Source organism: Panthera tigris, chromosome B4 (assembly GCF_018350195.1).
Source record: "Panthera tigris isolate Pti1 chromosome B4, P.tigris_Pti1_mat1.1, whole genome shotgun sequence".
NCBI lineage: Eukaryota > Metazoa > Chordata > Mammalia > Carnivora > Felidae > Panthera > Panthera tigris.
The window spans coordinates 410,963-427,566 of NC_056666.1; the positions used below are offsets into that span (position 1 = coordinate 410,963).

Consider the following 16,604-nt stretch of genomic DNA (forward strand, 5'->3'; position numbering starts at 1 on the left):
TACCCACGGGATGGACAAACACACAGATAGTCACTCATGGAGACAGACACTCGTGAGCAGGGACACCCATGGAGACGGACACCCATGGAGATGGACACCCCCAGAGATGGACACCAACGGAGACGGACACCCACGAGACAGACACACGGAGACAAACACCCATGAAGACGGACACCCGTGAAGACGGACACCCATGAGACAGACACCCCAGGAGACAGACACCCACGGACACGGACACCCACGGAGACGGACACCCACGAAGACGGACACCCCCAGAGATGGACACCCACGAGACAAACACCCATGAAGACGGACACCCATGAAGACGGACACCCATGAAGACAGACACAGGGAGACAAACACCCATGAAGACGGACACCCATGAAGACGGACACCCCCGGAGACGGACACCCACGAGACAGACACACAGAGACAAACACCCATGAAGTGAGACACCCCCGGAGACGGACACCCACAGAGATGGACACCCATGAAGACAGACACCCCCAGAGACAGACACCCTTGAGGACAGACACCCATGCTGTCACAGGGTGTGACACTGCAGAAACAGACAGGTGTGGAGACAGGCATCCCTCCTGCCCTTGTCCCTTCAAGTTCCCTGACTTTCAGGGAAAAGTGGCTGTTCCTAGGGGGCTGCTTACAGGGCTGGTCCTACCGATCAGACATGGCCTGGGCAGCTCTCTGCCCCAGGGGCCAGGGCACCAGCCACTGCCCCCAGATCATGGCCACAGTCCTACCACTGTCTCTCAGGACGACATCTGCATCCTGCCTGTGTTTCGGGGGTGGGGGGGACGTCTAAGGCTTCCACTGAAAACTGTGAGCCCAGGACCTTCTAACACACTATTGTGTTGGTGACAGGTGATCGGCTACTGACCAGGGCAAGGACATCAAGATGCCTAACAACCACGGCACCCACCGTGAGGCCGGCTCTCTGCTCTGGACAGGCAAACTCACGGCAGCCAGAGAAGCCGACCAGTGTGCACGGCTGGCCCTCACAGCCCAAACCCATGGGGGTCTGGCAGTTTTGCCATGGCTACTCCGCTGGCTAATTCATGGATGCTTCTTACAGAAGAGAACCACAGACTGACAGACCTTCCAGAAAGGGCCTGAAGTCCTACAAGTTGTGAGCCACGGAACGCACCTCCAATTTCACCTTCACTGCTGACCACACACAGGAACTGGGCATCATTTCTTAGTTAAATGGACTAAAAGCCAAGTGAGCCATTAGCTGCTCTAGGCAGTTTCCTGGAAGTTCAATCTCTTTTTCATTATGAGGGCAGAACACCTGTCCCTAGAAGATTAAGCATAGGACAGAGCAGCTTAGACGAAAGAAGGTGGTCAGATCTCAAACCCATTTGAACAAGGGGAAACCAGTCCCCTTTGGGGCAGGCCTTTCTTTCCAAAATGGGGTGACCTAGCAGCCAAACACTTTTTTCTTTATAAATTATTATATATAAGGGGAGGAGCAAAATGTGAGGACGTAACACCTCCCACACTAGAATTCATGAAGCTAAGAATGGGTGCATTTTGGGGCGCCTGGGTGGCTCAGTCGGTTGAGTGGCCGACTTCAGCCCAGGTCACGATCTCATGGTTCATGGGTTCAAGCCCCATGTTGGGCTCTGTGCTGACAGCTCAGAGCCTGGAACCTGCTTCGGATTCTGTGTCTCCCTCTCTCTCTGCCCCTCCCCCACTTGTGCCCTGTCTCTCTCTCTCTCAAAATTAAATATTAAAAAAACTTAAAAAAAGAAAAAAATAACGTGTGCATTTTGTCCTCACTCTGGACCCACAAGAGTGTCCATTAGCCATCCTGGATCCCCACGCAGAACGGCTTGAATAGAATGGATAAAGACATTTTTACTCAGTAACCCAGCTTCTGACCTTTTATGTGTGGAAAATCCCCTCCAGTCCTCAGCGTGCTTGGAGTCAAGTGCACAGACTCACTCTCCAAAAGCAAGAGTTGCTACCACCTCTGCGCAGACCCTGAACATGACTGGGAACATGCATGTGCATGTTCACATGCAACATTAGGAATGGGGAGTTTTCCCTTCCATTCACGGAAAGGGACATGTTCACAAAATGCAAGTGACTGGCGTTTCCATCATATCTGTTTGAAAATGACTTAAATATTCCAGGTCAACCAAAGAACAGCGTAACCAGTGACCATCCATGCGGGGTTGATGCGATGGCTGGTGACCATCCACGTGAGGCACGTGGTAGTTGGTTACGAAGGCTTCTTCCGTGTGACCGCTGGCGTGTAACAGCTTCCATATGCATCGCTGGCCTCACGTGAAAGATCCTGGTGACCAGACTGAGGAGCAAGGAAAGGTAGCGTGGAACATGTGGGTGTGCCCCGAGGCCAACTTAATTTTGATGGCGCCGTTATTCCCAATTCCATTTAGCACCCTGCAGTCGTGGCTCGTGTTCCTATCTGTTCCTGTCCCCAGACTTATCTGTGGGCCTGGGAGAGGATGCCCATCACAGGACTGTGATGTCTGAGGAGACGTCCCAGCCAACGGGGTGGGGGCCCTGGGAGGGCTGCAGGGGTTCTTCCTCAGAGCTGGGCAGGGCGATGGCCATCTCTGTTCTCATCAACTCCTGACCTTATACAGCTTTGCACGTGACTTAAATCCTGTGCCGCGCTCCCCAAGTTCCGGTGGGAAGCAGGCCTCCTGCCCACACTCTGGGGTCCCAAGCTTGCCTTCTCTGCCCTGCATTAGCACATCACTGGGGACACGCGCAGCTGCTGTTCAAGACCTCACCCCCGAGGGCGTGTCCTCCTGCCTCAGTCTATCACGGGACCGACCTTGAAGGGCCGCCCACGGAAAGCAGGAAGGACGCACGGCCTTCCTGCTGCTGTTCTCTCGGTGGACCCGGACATGACACCAAACTGCAGCTGGATCGTCACGTGAAAACACAAACCAGCAGACATTAACACCACACGTGACTCCACTCAGTCAGAACGCAAGCTAGAAACCTTCCTGCACACGTGTGTGGGCTCGTCTGCACAGACACCTGGGCAAAGCCCCGACTCTTCATGGCGTCTGCTTTTGGTGAGTCGCACAGGGTGGCCAGCGGGATGTGCACGGGAAGGACCTTTGCATCTCGGGTCACATACTTAACGTTTTTGTTTCACTTGTTTCACTTGCTTATTTGTAAACTACACACAAGGCCAGGACACAATCGACGATGGACACACCAGGAAATCACACGGCACACGGGGCGGTAGCGAACATGAAGAAGGGAGGGCAGCAAGTCTGGAGGACCACGGTCAGGACAGGCCCCCAGTGAGGCCAGCAGGGACGGGCTGGACCCAGCCCCTGTGCTTGCAGGTGGGGAAAGGGCAAGGAGGCCATGGCTGGGCTGTGTGCAGGGTGGGGGCGAGTGTGGCCTGTGCACCCCTGCACACAAGCTGCCACGGAGTGGGGCCAGGGGAGGCAGGGGGGTGGGAAGCACAGGGGATTCAGGGTGTTTACACGGCCTCCTCTGAATGGTAAGCAAAGCACACCTTGGGGCTGGACGATGCTTGTACTGAAAGTCATTTCCACTCTGCCTCCTTCCTTCCCATACTAAGGAGAACAGAGTCATGTCTGGTCTCTGCACAGTCCTGGATTTAACCTAAAATTTCATAGAGAAGCTACAGCAGCAGGCTGGTGTGAGGGGAAAGCTCCGTGACCGAGTTGCCAGGCCGCGGCTGATGGGCAGGGCGCTAACTCACCTTGAGGCGTAGCTGGTGTGGGCCGGGGCTCAGGGTCTGGGGTGTGCGCATTAGCAGACACGGCTAGTCGCATCTGCTTCCTCTACAGGTGGGAGAAACTGAGTGTCTCAGACGTGAATAGGTCTACAGTGACGCAAGTAGACGGTCCGTGTAAAAATCTGCCTTTTCTGCCACCTAGCGTGGCCATGAGATCACAATGACACTTAAAAAGTGCTCTCCCAGATCTATACGGTTCTGGGCAGACAACGTGAGGTGGGTGACAGCACAGCACATGCCTGGCAGACACCTGCCAAGCTACCCAGTCTCGAAATGCAGCTTGAACCTTGTCCACAGGACCCAGATTCCCTTCCAGATGGTACAGTGGGGACACAGTTCGTGATTTCAAGTCTCATCAAACCCAAAACGAGGGGCAGGGAAGCACCCGGGAGCACTGCCCACCATGCGGCGTCTCAGCACGTGGGGCTAGACATCACGATCCCTCACCCCTGCTCATCATGACCAAGCAGAGGGCTGTCTTCCCAAGCCGCTCCGTGCAGAAGTGTGCAATCGGAGGCTGCGTTTCTCCAGGACCCAGGACGTCTTGAGGACAGGAAACCACTCAGCCAAGACCACAGTGCTACCCAAAATGACGGGTTTTAAAAACTGCAACACGATTTTTAACATCACCTGCAGCCTGCTTCTTCGTGTCAGGTGTGTTGGCGGGGATTTTCATCTGAATTTCAGAAACATCCTCCTACTTCAGTTTTGGTCCAAGACACTGAAGAACGCGAAATCTGAGAACGAAGGCAGTTAAACGGTGCAGAGGCATTTATGGGGCCCAGGAGAACCTCCAATGGATCACACGATGATCTTTAAGAACCCTCTGCTTTCAAATACCTTACAAGGATCTTCCCCAAAATTATCTTTATTTGGCTACAACTGTTAAGTTGATGATCAAGTATGTTAGAATTCCAACTAAAAGCTTTTCCCTGTTTGATGCAGAAGCAAAATGGAGGGGTCACACTTCACTATCTGTCACCAAGCGTGACCATGAGGCCACAGGCCAGGGGACCATCTTCCGAGAAGCCTCGGGAGATACCCGGGCCATCCCAACACGTTCAAACGGTGGTCAACAGTGCAAGCTGAGCACAGGGCTCACATCTTTATTCTGAAACAGGCAGCCCGGAAGCTTTAAGACAAAACAAGCAGAAACATTTAAACCTCACAGCTTCAGCAAGGACAGGGTGACACAGAAGACGTCAGGCCTGGCCGTTGCCTCCCTCGGGAGTCTGCTCCTCTGGAGCCACGCTGCTGCCGCCACCAGAGGCAGACACGTGAGCCACCACTGACCCTGTGAGGCATCAAGGGAGCTGTTTCCGTGCTAAGCAGGTCCGAGTGGTGACTGCCACTCATCCCAGCACCAGCGAGCGGCTAACATGCGCTCCTGGTGACTCAAGTGCTGAAGACAGTGACAGGAGGTGGCTGGCGAGCTTGGGTTTCTCTGGGAGGAAGATGGCCAACGGTGTCTGAGGACAGAGTGAGCCTTCCCGTGCACCAGAACCACGGGCCAGCCCCGCAAGCTGGGAGCACAGGCGGACACAGCTCATCCACTGCCTTTCCAGTATACTCCGGGCCCCGTAGCCCTGCCGGCTTCCATTAACCAGCAGCTCTGCCGGTGCCGGCCCCACGCGAGCAGGTGCCGCCGTGCGCCAGTGACGCTTCAGAACGGCCCGTGTGAGACTCAAGGACTTGCGCTCTATTCCCCTCACTCAATGAGAGCATCAGGGCAAATCCTCTCACTGCCTCACGTGGGTGGTGTGCCCTCCGAGGCCCATGCGGGCCCCACTTTGCTCACAGCTCTGTGTCCAGCACAGCACTGTGCTGGAAGGACAGGCACCCATGGACACCTGCTGAGCTAAGAGCCCGAGGAGGACCAGCGCCCACAAACAGTGCAAGTGAAGTGAATAAATACCGCTCTTGAGGATTAGGAAATGTTTGCAGTAAAACCAGTTTGGGATTAGAAACTGACATTTGCTGAAGCCAGTCACAAACCTTTTCCGTTTTAACCCTTTGGACTATTAAGGATGCCCGATAACTGATATGAGCTACGGAAGATTTTGTGAGGAGAGCATGGCAGATATTTGGCCGAGGTGGTAACCTCATGTGTCATTTCTGCTAAGTCGGCTCCACTTGTGACACGTGGAGTGAGGACAGGTGGTGCAGGGGGCAGGTGGATGGTCCTGAGCCTTTCTGGTGGCAATCTTTCTGCCAGCCTGCCACCCCGACCCCTGCCCACATGACAGCCGTCTCCAGCTATGGAGGGCTACAGGACAGAGGGCTCACAAGGAGCCCTGGTCACCTGTATCCACTGCCCTATCCCAGTCCCTTGATTTTCTTCTGGTTATTTTGGAAACAGCAGGCCTCGAAGGTGTGAGAGTGGCGGCCAGGGTCGTGGTTGGGTGCGAGAGAAGCCGGTGGGTCTGCAAAGAGATGCCAGCTCAGTTCAAAGCAAGGCAGATGGAATCAAGTCTCTCCAAGTATAACCACACTCCCGCCTGCTCCGAGCAGGAGCTGACCAGCCCACGGTCTCACAGAGGAGTGGCATCTGCCAGCCGCAGGGCAGAGAAGGACGAGAGCCTCTAATGCTGCCATTCCCAGCCCTCGATGATGGTGTGGACTCAGCCAAGGCAGGTCTGTGCAGGGGATGTGTGGGGATGCATGGGGGGAGGCGTGGGCGCATGGGGGGGGGGGGAGGCACATGGGGCAATGTGTGGTGGTGTGTGGTGTAAGGCAGGGCATGGGGGGCCTGAGGAGGCAAATGGGGAGGCCTGGGGCACGTGTGGGGCGTGGGGAGCTGGGGGAGGCTCATGGAAAAGCGCATGGGGGAGGAGCGGGGGGCACGCGGCGGGTGCCTGGGGATGTTTGAGGCACTGACCACAGGGGAACTGCAGCAGAGGCCATTCAACACAACCCCAGGAAAGAGCAACCCCTTACTTTGTCTGTTTGGGGTATTAAAGTTTTAATCTTCTTAAAGATTTTTAAACATTTTTAGAGAAACAGCGAAAACTCCTTAGCTGATGGGGCGCCTGGGTGGCTCACTTGGTTAAGCCTCTGGTTTCTGCTCAGGTCATGATCTCACAATTCGTGGGTTTGAGACCTGCATCAGGCTCTGTGCTGACGGCTCAGAACCTGGAGCCTGCTTCGGATTCTGTGTCTCCTCTCTGCCCCTCCCGGCTCATACCGTCTCTCTCTCGAAAATAAAATAAATAAATGTGTGTGTATACATACATACACACACATATATATGTGTATACATATATATATATATATATGTATACACACACACACACACACACACACACACATATATATGTGCGTGCTTATCCTTTAAAAAAAAAATCCTTCACTGACCCTCCCTCCCTCTGCCATCAAGTCTGGCATAATCCACTCTACATATCCCAATGTACACAGGAAGCTTCTAGGAAATACACAAATCATCTGATGCTAACAACTGGATCTTCTATGTGTCAGCATCATTACTCATCTTGTGAATTATCTGTGGCAATGGTGCTACGTCACACAACTGCACAATCTTAACACTTCAAGGCCAGAGGAAATTAAGAGTCCTGAGTCCAAGCCCCTCAACTCATTGGTGGAGAAAACTAAGGCCCTGGAGATAAGGAACATGCCCAGGACCCCGTGGGCCAGACCCTGGCTGTATCTCCCGGGGATGTCTCCCTAGTGTCTACACTCAGGCTCAAACTGGACATGGTTTAATACTGATCTTGGGAGAGCACTGTGGTATCCAACCTGCTCCCAAAGCCTCCAGGATTCTGTCCAAGGCCAGACACGAATAGCGGGAGATTATATGTGGAGCGCCTCCTGTTAGAACAGTGACACCTTCTAAAAATTGGAAATTGGATTCTGGTTAGTAGCGCCATATTCCCTCATCAATTTTAAAATGTGCGACAGACTTCTAATTTCTGCTTCAATCAAAATTAAAACTTTGTTGATACTTTAAAGGTTTTCGATTTCTCAACCTGTTAGGCAGTGTGGTTGACTTTATGTTAACCAACAAGTAAAACCGTCAGAAGTTGTATTACTTACACTCTTCCACGGAGTATTTTTGGGGACCCCAACCTTTCAGTAAGGAGGGCAGAAATCACATGCTTTTGCGTGCTGAAAGCTGTGTCGTCCATTCTTATGACGCAGCACATTTGTGTGACGCGAGATACAACCTCGCCAGCGAGGGAATGCAAAGATACCGAGTCGGGTCCCAAGCTGCAAGCATGCAGGTGGTGCAAATATTCCTTTCCCACACTGTGCGGATGGCAGATGGTGGAAGACGATCAAACAGGCCCTCCCTGCACTTCTCAGCTTGGGTGGGATGGGCTTTATGCACCCGTATCCACGCCACCCCCACAAGTGTGCCCAGCACCAGAGCAGGCGGTGAGGCCGACTGACTAATGAACGACCGAGAGCATGAGTGACACAGGCCCTGTGTCCACGCACAGACCCGAAAGCCCTCAGACGTGCCACCACAGCGCGAGAGCTCAGAAAGCCAGGACCTCGTGGAAACTGCACGTCGGCAGGCCCAGCCCTGCCGTGAACACCTCACCCCACCCAGCATCGACGCAGCCCACCCCCGCATAACACCAGGCCAGACGCGGGCACATGGAAATGTGGGAGACCCCCAAGGACGGGACGTCACTGCTCGCTGTACCTCCAGACGGGCCTCACGCAGTCACTCCCCAGACTAATGGATCCGGAAGAATCCGTGCCGGCACACGCAGGGAAGCAAAGCTGGCCGCAAACGGGCCGGGTCCTGCCCTCCCCCCACGCGGTGGCACCACGCAGGCGCCGCTGCAGGGGCCCAGCTGTACCTCCGGATGGCGACGGTGAGAGCCTCTGGGGAGCTGGCACAAGGACAGATGACCTCCTGGCGCAGGCCTTTACTTTGGAAGACGTTGAGGAACGCGTCGCAGGAGGAGATAGACCCTGCAGGTGAAAGGGGACCACAGTCAGCCAGAGGAAGCTCGGGACTGACTAAAACCAGCCAAACCAGCCAAACCAGCCAGACGCGAGTGCTCCTCGAGTGAGGGTGCGAGGCAGGCGGTGCGGGAACACACTTCGCTCAATACCGCTTAGTACTTATGTCACCCTGAAAGATGATCCCCTCAGGCCGACTGAGCTCAAGGATTTAAAAGTGTAACTTCCGCCAATGAGCCTGCATACCTTCCCTGAGGCTTGTTCCCCCATTTTTGATATGCGTGTTCGCAAGAGGACTATATCTAAGCCAAGTGAAGACAACTCTCCCGTGTTAACCCCACCGGAGAGATATGGGAGTGCGGGAGTAACCGCCAGGAGCCTATCGGCAGACTACTGGCTTCCTCCACGACTGCTGCCTGAGAGCAGCCATGTGCGAGAGTGGCTCACAAGTCATGGAGCCACTGGGGAAACGGAAGAACCATGTACACAACTAACACTGAATCATGTGGGTGGGAGTCCGTGCGTACACATCACGTGTTCTGCTTTAATTGACAAATGTCAACAACGGTCAGAAACAAATGCCTCGTTCACTCACTCTCCTTCCGGCTCACGCGCCCCCCTCACAAACAACAAGCCAGCTGGGTTCTCTTCCAACCCAGGGTAGTATTTCCCGAGGTATGTTTACGGCATTCTGTGGGACTCCTAATTCACTTTACCTGGGTGGTTTTTCCCATAAAATTTTATAATGAAATTCCCTTAAAATGACAGATTAATTTCTTGACCAATAAAATTACTAAAGACCATAAACCAATAACAGTTAATATTTCTTGAGCACGCAGCATCACTCAAGGAAATACATGCAGGGACGACTTAATTCAATCCTCATAAACTCAAGATTTAGGCACCGTTTTCAGCAAAAGAAGGAGAAGGACTGAGATCAGAAGGTTAGGGTTTCTTGCACAGAATCAGGAAATGGCAACAGCAGTACTCAAGCCCCAGGTGGGAGCCAGGCACTCCTGGTCCCCTACCCGCCACCGGTCGTGGTGCCTTCAGGCTTCAGACAGTCACACTGTGAGGTCATGAGTTTGACACCGCTTCCTAACCACAGTAATGGCCGGAAAAGGAGAAGCAAAGCGGAGAAACAGACCGAAGGGGATGAGGCTCTCTCCCGCCCGCCTGCCCACCCCACGCAGCAGGTAGATCACTTACAGGGATTTGCACCATCAGCCACGATCAGCATCCGGAGAGAAGAGAGGTTGATGTCTCTCTGATCTCTGTGTGCTACTAATGCCCAGTGCATGTCCCTGGATTTGACACAAGCCACCTTTGCTGTGGGGACAGTAGAGGAAGGGGTCAATATGCACACTGTCAGACCAGGAGCTGTTTGAAGGAGGGAACCGGGGCTCCGAGGCCTCTGGATGCCTACCTTTGTACTGGCAGACCTTCTGAATCCACGACAGCGGGTTCACCTTCATCAGCGCGTATGGGATGCTGATCACGTGCATCATGTTCATGACGCTCTGGAAACAACGCACCAGGTGACTGCCGACACACTAGCAGGACAGGCACCCCGCCCCACCAGGCTTCGCGCGGGGACACGACAGGCCCGGGCCCCCATCACGGGCTTGCTCCCTGCTCCACGCTGGGGGCCAAGGGCACCACTGGCCACACAGAAGATGCCAGAGAGGAGCGTGTGCATCCAGCAGGAGCCAGGCCTTGCTCTAGGAGGTGGCAGTGAAATAGAGACTCAGAAACTGCCGATCCAAAGCAACGGCGAGCAGCTGGGTGACAGCACCAACAAGACTTTTGCAGAGCGACAGCATCAAAGAGGAGCTTGAACGGCAACAGCCCCCAGGCGGCTGCCACGACCATCGGGCAGGGAGGTGGACTGAGTGCTCACGACACCACACAGGACCATCACCCCACTTGACAGGCAGGAACCCTGTGGTTCAGGAGGTCCCGGGGGCAGACGACGGGCCTGCGGGCACAGAGCTGCAGAAGGCAGGACTGGCGTCGGCTGGGGTGAGGCAGCCCGCGCTCTCCCCACGATACCTGCTCGCCTCACGAGCGCACACGGGCAGCCTGGCTTCTCCAGGCTGGCACCTCCCGTGACCCAGAGGCAGAGACCAACCACAGGGAAGCCACGGAGCCCCCACCCTCCGGTCCATGTGCTGCTCACGTGCCCTCACCAAGAGGTGACAAATCACACTTTGTCTACTCATATCCTATCACTCGTGCAAAAGCCCCTAGAATTTTCTACCTCAGGAAAGATGAAGCTTAGCATAAGGAACTTACAAACAGGGGAGTAAAGATCACCACCTGTGAAACCGACACAGCGATGCTCCAGCAGTTAAGCTATGCACACCCGCAAGGGCTGTGCAGACCTTAGATAACCAGGCTGGGTCTCTACCAAAGCGCCTGCAGCTCTGAACTGCCTGCCCTGGCCAGGCAGCACCCACAAGGAGGCGGCACGCATTTCTTTATGACGGGAGTGGAACTGTCAGCACAAGGGGGACCTGTAAAGCGCTTCCCCTGTGGCATAACCAAGCAGGTTTGCAAAATATTCACAAGCACTGACTCACAGAAAGGCAAAAGAACAACAGTGTCAGAGTGAAACCAAATGCAAAGGAAAAGTGACCCAGACGGGAGATGTGACTAACATCATCGCAGTCGTGATTCCAGAAAGGGGCAGAGAGATACCCTGTTTCCTCAACAGCTACACCTCTATATGGTGGTGGTGGGGGGGGGGGTTGTGACTCCCGTGAGCGGCTGACTCCCGCAGGCTTCCTGGGCCTGGGAAGTCGCATTAGCAGACAGCTTAAAGCTTCCAGCAATAACAGCTTTTCTCCCCAGTGCGAGAGGGGCTTGGGCGAGTGGCCGTGTGTACAGACCCTAATTCTGGCTGTGGCCCGGGGGGACAGGGGAAGGGTCACACTTACTGTTAGGATGCCATGCCAGAGCCCAACGTCCTTCTTGAAATCCAACACATTCACTATGGTTTCCGCTGAACAAATAAAAACGGAAGATTTTCATGTAGCACAGCCCAAAGGGCAAAGAAAATCCAACATCATGTCAGGGGCAGTACAGGACCTTAGAAAAATGGTTCCCAGTACCTCTGCAGACATCCTGCAGCCTGCAAACCCATTTAAAAACGCTGCCCACCTGGAAAAGTGTTTCTAGCCTCCTGACACATCAGTTAACAGCGACGGCTTCACAGGCCACTTAAAACATTTTATTCCTTCTATTTATGTCCTTACTGCCCCTCCCTGCCTGTAACTTTTTAAAGATTCTTTTCATTTCCATCATGGGATCCCCCAGGAAAGGGAAGTGCTTTCCAGCAAACACAGGGCGTCACATCACTAGAAGCCTTGGGGCGGCTGGAGTCATAAAGGAGGCACGGGATTTGGAAGGACGGTGACGGAACAGTGTTCAAGGTTTATGGGGGACACCTCGTGAAGCGGGAAGAAAGGCTGCTAACGATACACAGTTGAAAACAAGGGCCACAGTGGCACGTGGAAGCTACATGGAAAAACTTTTCTGAAGCCACACTTGACACCAGGCATTTCCTGACGCCTCCTCTTAGGTCCGTACGCTGTCGTGCTGCTCGCCAGAGCTTTGGTATCGTGCACCTGACCCCACTTCACAGAGAAGGCAGGCGTCCCCACGTGAAGGAAACAGCCTCTGTTCCACGTCCTACGAGCATTTTCACTTTAGAAATAAGGAGCCAGTGTGTGTGTGTTTTCTCTGGCACCTGTGAAAGCGACAGCCCTGGACCTTCAAGAAAGCAGGGCAAGGAACACGAGTCCTGAGGCTGTGAGAAATGATTAGCAGTCACGTGTCTCAAGGTGAAAGTACCTTGGAAACTAGTTTAGGGACCAAATGTGAGCCAGAACATCCCCAGGACGCAAATGAATTGTTTTTCAGAGGGACGTTGCCAGTGGCATTGGGGACAGAGAAGGAGAGGAGCATCCAACCCCCAGGGCAGCGCAGATGCCACCACCAGCTTCCTCAGGCACCAGCCCCAGGGCTGCGCTCACGTCCAAGTCCCCAGGGCAGGGCCTTGGTCACAGAAGCCCCAGCCAGGGGGTAGCTGGTTACCTGGGCGGACCCTGCCTTTTATGAGCCCCAGCCAGCACCGTGGCCACGGTTACCTCTGGCCACCTACCTCCTGGCCTCCAGGACTGTCCCGTTTGGGAGAGAGAGTGTGCATCATAAAAACCACACCCTCGGCAGCTGCTGCCCACCCTGAGAAGCTCGCAGAATCCCCATCAGAGATTCTCCCTGAGCTGCTAGGGGTGGGCTGAACATGGGCTTTTTCTGAAGATCCCAGAGACCCTAACTTGCACCCAGGGATGAACACCCACAGAATTAACTATCTGCTACAGCTTGAGCCGTGCCCTCTGAGTTCACGGGTGGAAGCCCGCACACCGGCATGGCTGCCATTGGAAATACGGCTTCTGCCAAGGTCATGAGGGTTCGGTGAGGTCATGGGGCGGGTCTGATCCCATCAGGACCCACATCCTGGGGAGATGAGACACCAGAGCTCTCTCTCCCTGCACAGCGAGGGCAACAAGAAGGCACCGCCTGCCAAGCTCCGTGCAAACCTGACATCACTCCTTCCGTTACCAGGGGGAGTGACTCAGTCCCTCCACAGCTGACATGAGCCTCCCAGGGACGCAGTCTTGGGTCAGGGCCCTGCCCATACCTTCCGTGTAGCCGCATGCCTGCGTGAGGGCCTGGCAATGGGTCAGCAGCGCGATCCTGGTCACGGTCACCCCGAGCACGCTTCCGTCCTTGCAGGTCTTATACTGAAATGAGATGGGGACGTGCAGAGAGGGGTACAGAGAGGACAACGCGGCTGCCCCAGTCAGGCCAAGGTCGGCCCAACTGCTCGACACCCGTGGGCAGCGCTGCAACTCACCTCTATGTACGCGGTATCGTTGTTCGCATCTTTGATGTGTGGGAACCAATCTCGAGGGGGCTTGGAGAGATGCTTCGACTCTGTGACAAACCACAGCAGCTTTGGCCAACCTTGCAAACAAACAAACAGACCCCTCTGAGAGGCGTACTACCCAGAAACCAGGCTTGCCACGTCGTCCCCCTTCCTGTGGCCCACGTGACATGAGCCAGGGGGGATCGCCAGTGCTTCCTCAAGCCTCAGACAACGTCAACAGCACGCATGCTGCCGGGTAAACCACGCCACACGGCAGGCTGACAACAGCAGACGTATCGCGTTCCGTGTGCAGAAGAGCATGTCCAGGGGAGACGCAGGACCTTCCTGAGTGAAGAGCCAGACGCCCAACTAGGCTCCTGGCTGTGGCTTACCTTTGAACTGGGGGATCTCCCCGGTTGGGCTTTTCGGCAGCCCTTTGTGGCAGGCGTCGCTCGTCAAGGCCACAGTGACTCCACAGCTTCCAAGCAAGAACCCGATCTGCTGGCTCCCTGCATCCTGGGAGAGGTGACAGACACATAAGTCACAAAGCCGGGAAGGACGGGTACCCTCCTGGCAAGACGTGGCCTTGTCCCTGGGTTCTGGGAGGGAGGGAACCTCCCCGGACTCTGCAGAACTGGGATCACAGCCCCGGTTGCCGCTTGCTGCTGTGTGACCTCGAACGGGACGGCGAGGTCACTCAGCCTCAGTTTCCTCACCTGTGCCATGGGGTGAGAGCAGAGCCCTCGAGTGGGTCTGCTGCAAGGAATAAACTGGAGGAGCGTGGACAGTGCTCAGTGTGCGCCTGGCACACAGTGGGTCCCTTAAACAGCTGCTGCTACGTCTCCCTCCAGTTCCCTAAGACTGTGACCATAGAACATAACCGTCGTGGAGAACGGAAAGGGTTCGTCTTCCTCCGTAACACAGAGCCTGACTTTACTCAGAGCACATGGCCCTGTTGTGTCTGTTGACATCCACTGTGGGCAAACTAGACGCCCGTTCCCAACCAAAAGGCCTGCCACCCTTGTGCGCCCAGAGTACGTCTGTGACCAAGGACACAGCCGGACAGGCGCCTGCTGCAGGACTTGGATGCTGGCGGGCCAGAGCACCAGAAGCCCCAAATGACCAGCACTGACTTAGGAGCACGGCATCCCGCGGACCCCACGGGACGGAGCTTTCCTCGGAGGGCAGTCCAGGGGCTGCCAACCTGTGGTTTTGTTGCTGACCACATCTGGCTGCCCGCAGCAGGTCTGCTCAACCGGCTTTCTTCACCCCCACAGTCACACCAGCCAGGATTATAGAAAATAAAACGAAAGCCAGCAAGGAGCTGACATTCCTACAACTGAAACATCACAACACGGTGAACCGGCCACCCTGGTTTGTTCCCACCGGGCTCTTCCTGAACCCGTGGACAACCCAGGAAGCTTGTGGGCAGACCAGCCCTGCCTTCCGGTCGCTCCGCCCACGTATGCCTAAGAAAGTGTGTGATGACGGGGTCTCCAGTGGGTAAAATCAGCAGCACGGATGTCTTCAAACTAGCCCGTCAAGCAACTGGTTCATAGGTTAACCCTACGGTGAAATCCAGGTCTCCTCACTCGGAATCGCACCGCCAACCTCCCGATACACCATGCAGCGCAGAGAGGCGAGCAGGGGGCTGGCGCCCGACGGACAGGGATGTTCCCGTTTCAGGACCCTCACAGTACTTTTCCCTCAAGCAACGCTTTTTCAAGTGGAGTTTTTAATACTCGCTCCAATGTGAATTTGGAGGTCATGTTGCCAAACATCGAGACAAGTTCTGAGGTCACGTCTGGTGGCAGGGAGGCATTTCTTTGTGAGCCAGAATTCGCTACCTCAGAGCTACATGAGCCAACAGCTCGGGAGAGTGAGCACGGGTCTGTGGGCTGGGACCCGCCAGGGCCCACGGCCGTGCCAAGGGCTCGCAACCCATCTCGGTTTTCCTGGCAGACACCGTCCCTGCGCCCTTTCTACAACCTGCTCAAGACTGATGTCCAAAGTGACACATTCACACACACGAGACAGCTGATATAAAGAAGCAGCAGGGGACGGCTGATGAGAAGAGTAATGGACAGAATGCCACAAAGTTCAGCCCCAAATTCAGACCTCACCTCCAAGGGGCTTCTGTCCTCTTCATCTGGAAAATTCCTACTTGGAGCTCCAGGCAGCTGTGCAGAAACAGCTCTGCCCACCCAACCCCAGCGGCGCAGACGAGACCCCATCGCCTGCTCCCGAAAAAGCCTGTGTGTCTCCTTCACACGTTGAAGCTGAACGTGCTTGACCCCAGAGCCCGGAGCGGGCAGACACACTCTCAACACCACGTCAGAGTCACGGTCCTCCCTGGGCCCCGTCTCTACATGGGGCCTCCCGCCCAGCCTGCGGAAAGAGCCGCCTCCAGGCGGCCCGACCTGCTGCTGGCTTCGGGAAGCTGCCGTCCCGTCTCAGGGAGACTGAATGAAGCCTGTGCACTCTGGCCCCGACTCAGCGCTCCGCGTGCACCTTCCCAGGGAAGGCCCACACGCCTGGCCCGTGGTTCCTCCTCGGTTCGGTTGGGGCTCCACCCTCTCAAGAGCTGTGCTGTCAAGGCAGCCGGTGACCACCTCCCCGGTCACAAAATCCTGACGACGATTCTTTCGGGCTCGTCAAGAAAAGCCAGACTGCACCTGACTTCAGCCTGTCACCTCCAACCCTCTTGCAACAGAGAGGCGCCACGTTACGTCGCCTCGTGGGAAGCCTCCCGGTCTCTCCGACGACCCCTGGAGCACCCACCAGGCCAGGCTGTACACGTCTCAACCAGGGTGTGCTCCGCCCCAGCCTCCCAGGCAGGAAGCAGCAATCTCACACACAGAAGGGTGTAACAAATGCGAGGACGGATCACAGAAAAGTCCCTTTCTCCAAGTTTCTCCTTTGCCAGCTGAGCAGCTCCTTGGCTCTCAGCAGGTGGAGCAGGACAGA

At 55.3% G+C, this 16,604-nt stretch overlaps 1 protein-coding gene across 1 annotated transcript in view; it reads right to left on the minus strand.

Annotated features, from left to right (window-relative positions):
• Positions 1–16,604, minus strand: part of DIP2C (disco interacting protein 2 homolog C) — a 412,351-nt gene that overhangs the window by 96,545 nt on the left and 299,202 nt on the right. The window contains 7 exon segments of the mRNA XM_042990907.1: positions 8,599–8,713; positions 9,914–10,033; positions 10,131–10,224; positions 11,644–11,708; positions 13,410–13,512; positions 13,626–13,735; positions 14,030–14,153. Coding sequence (XP_042846841.1) covers positions 8,599–8,713; positions 9,914–10,033; positions 10,131–10,224; positions 11,644–11,708; positions 13,410–13,512; positions 13,626–13,735; positions 14,030–14,153 — 731 coding nt within the window.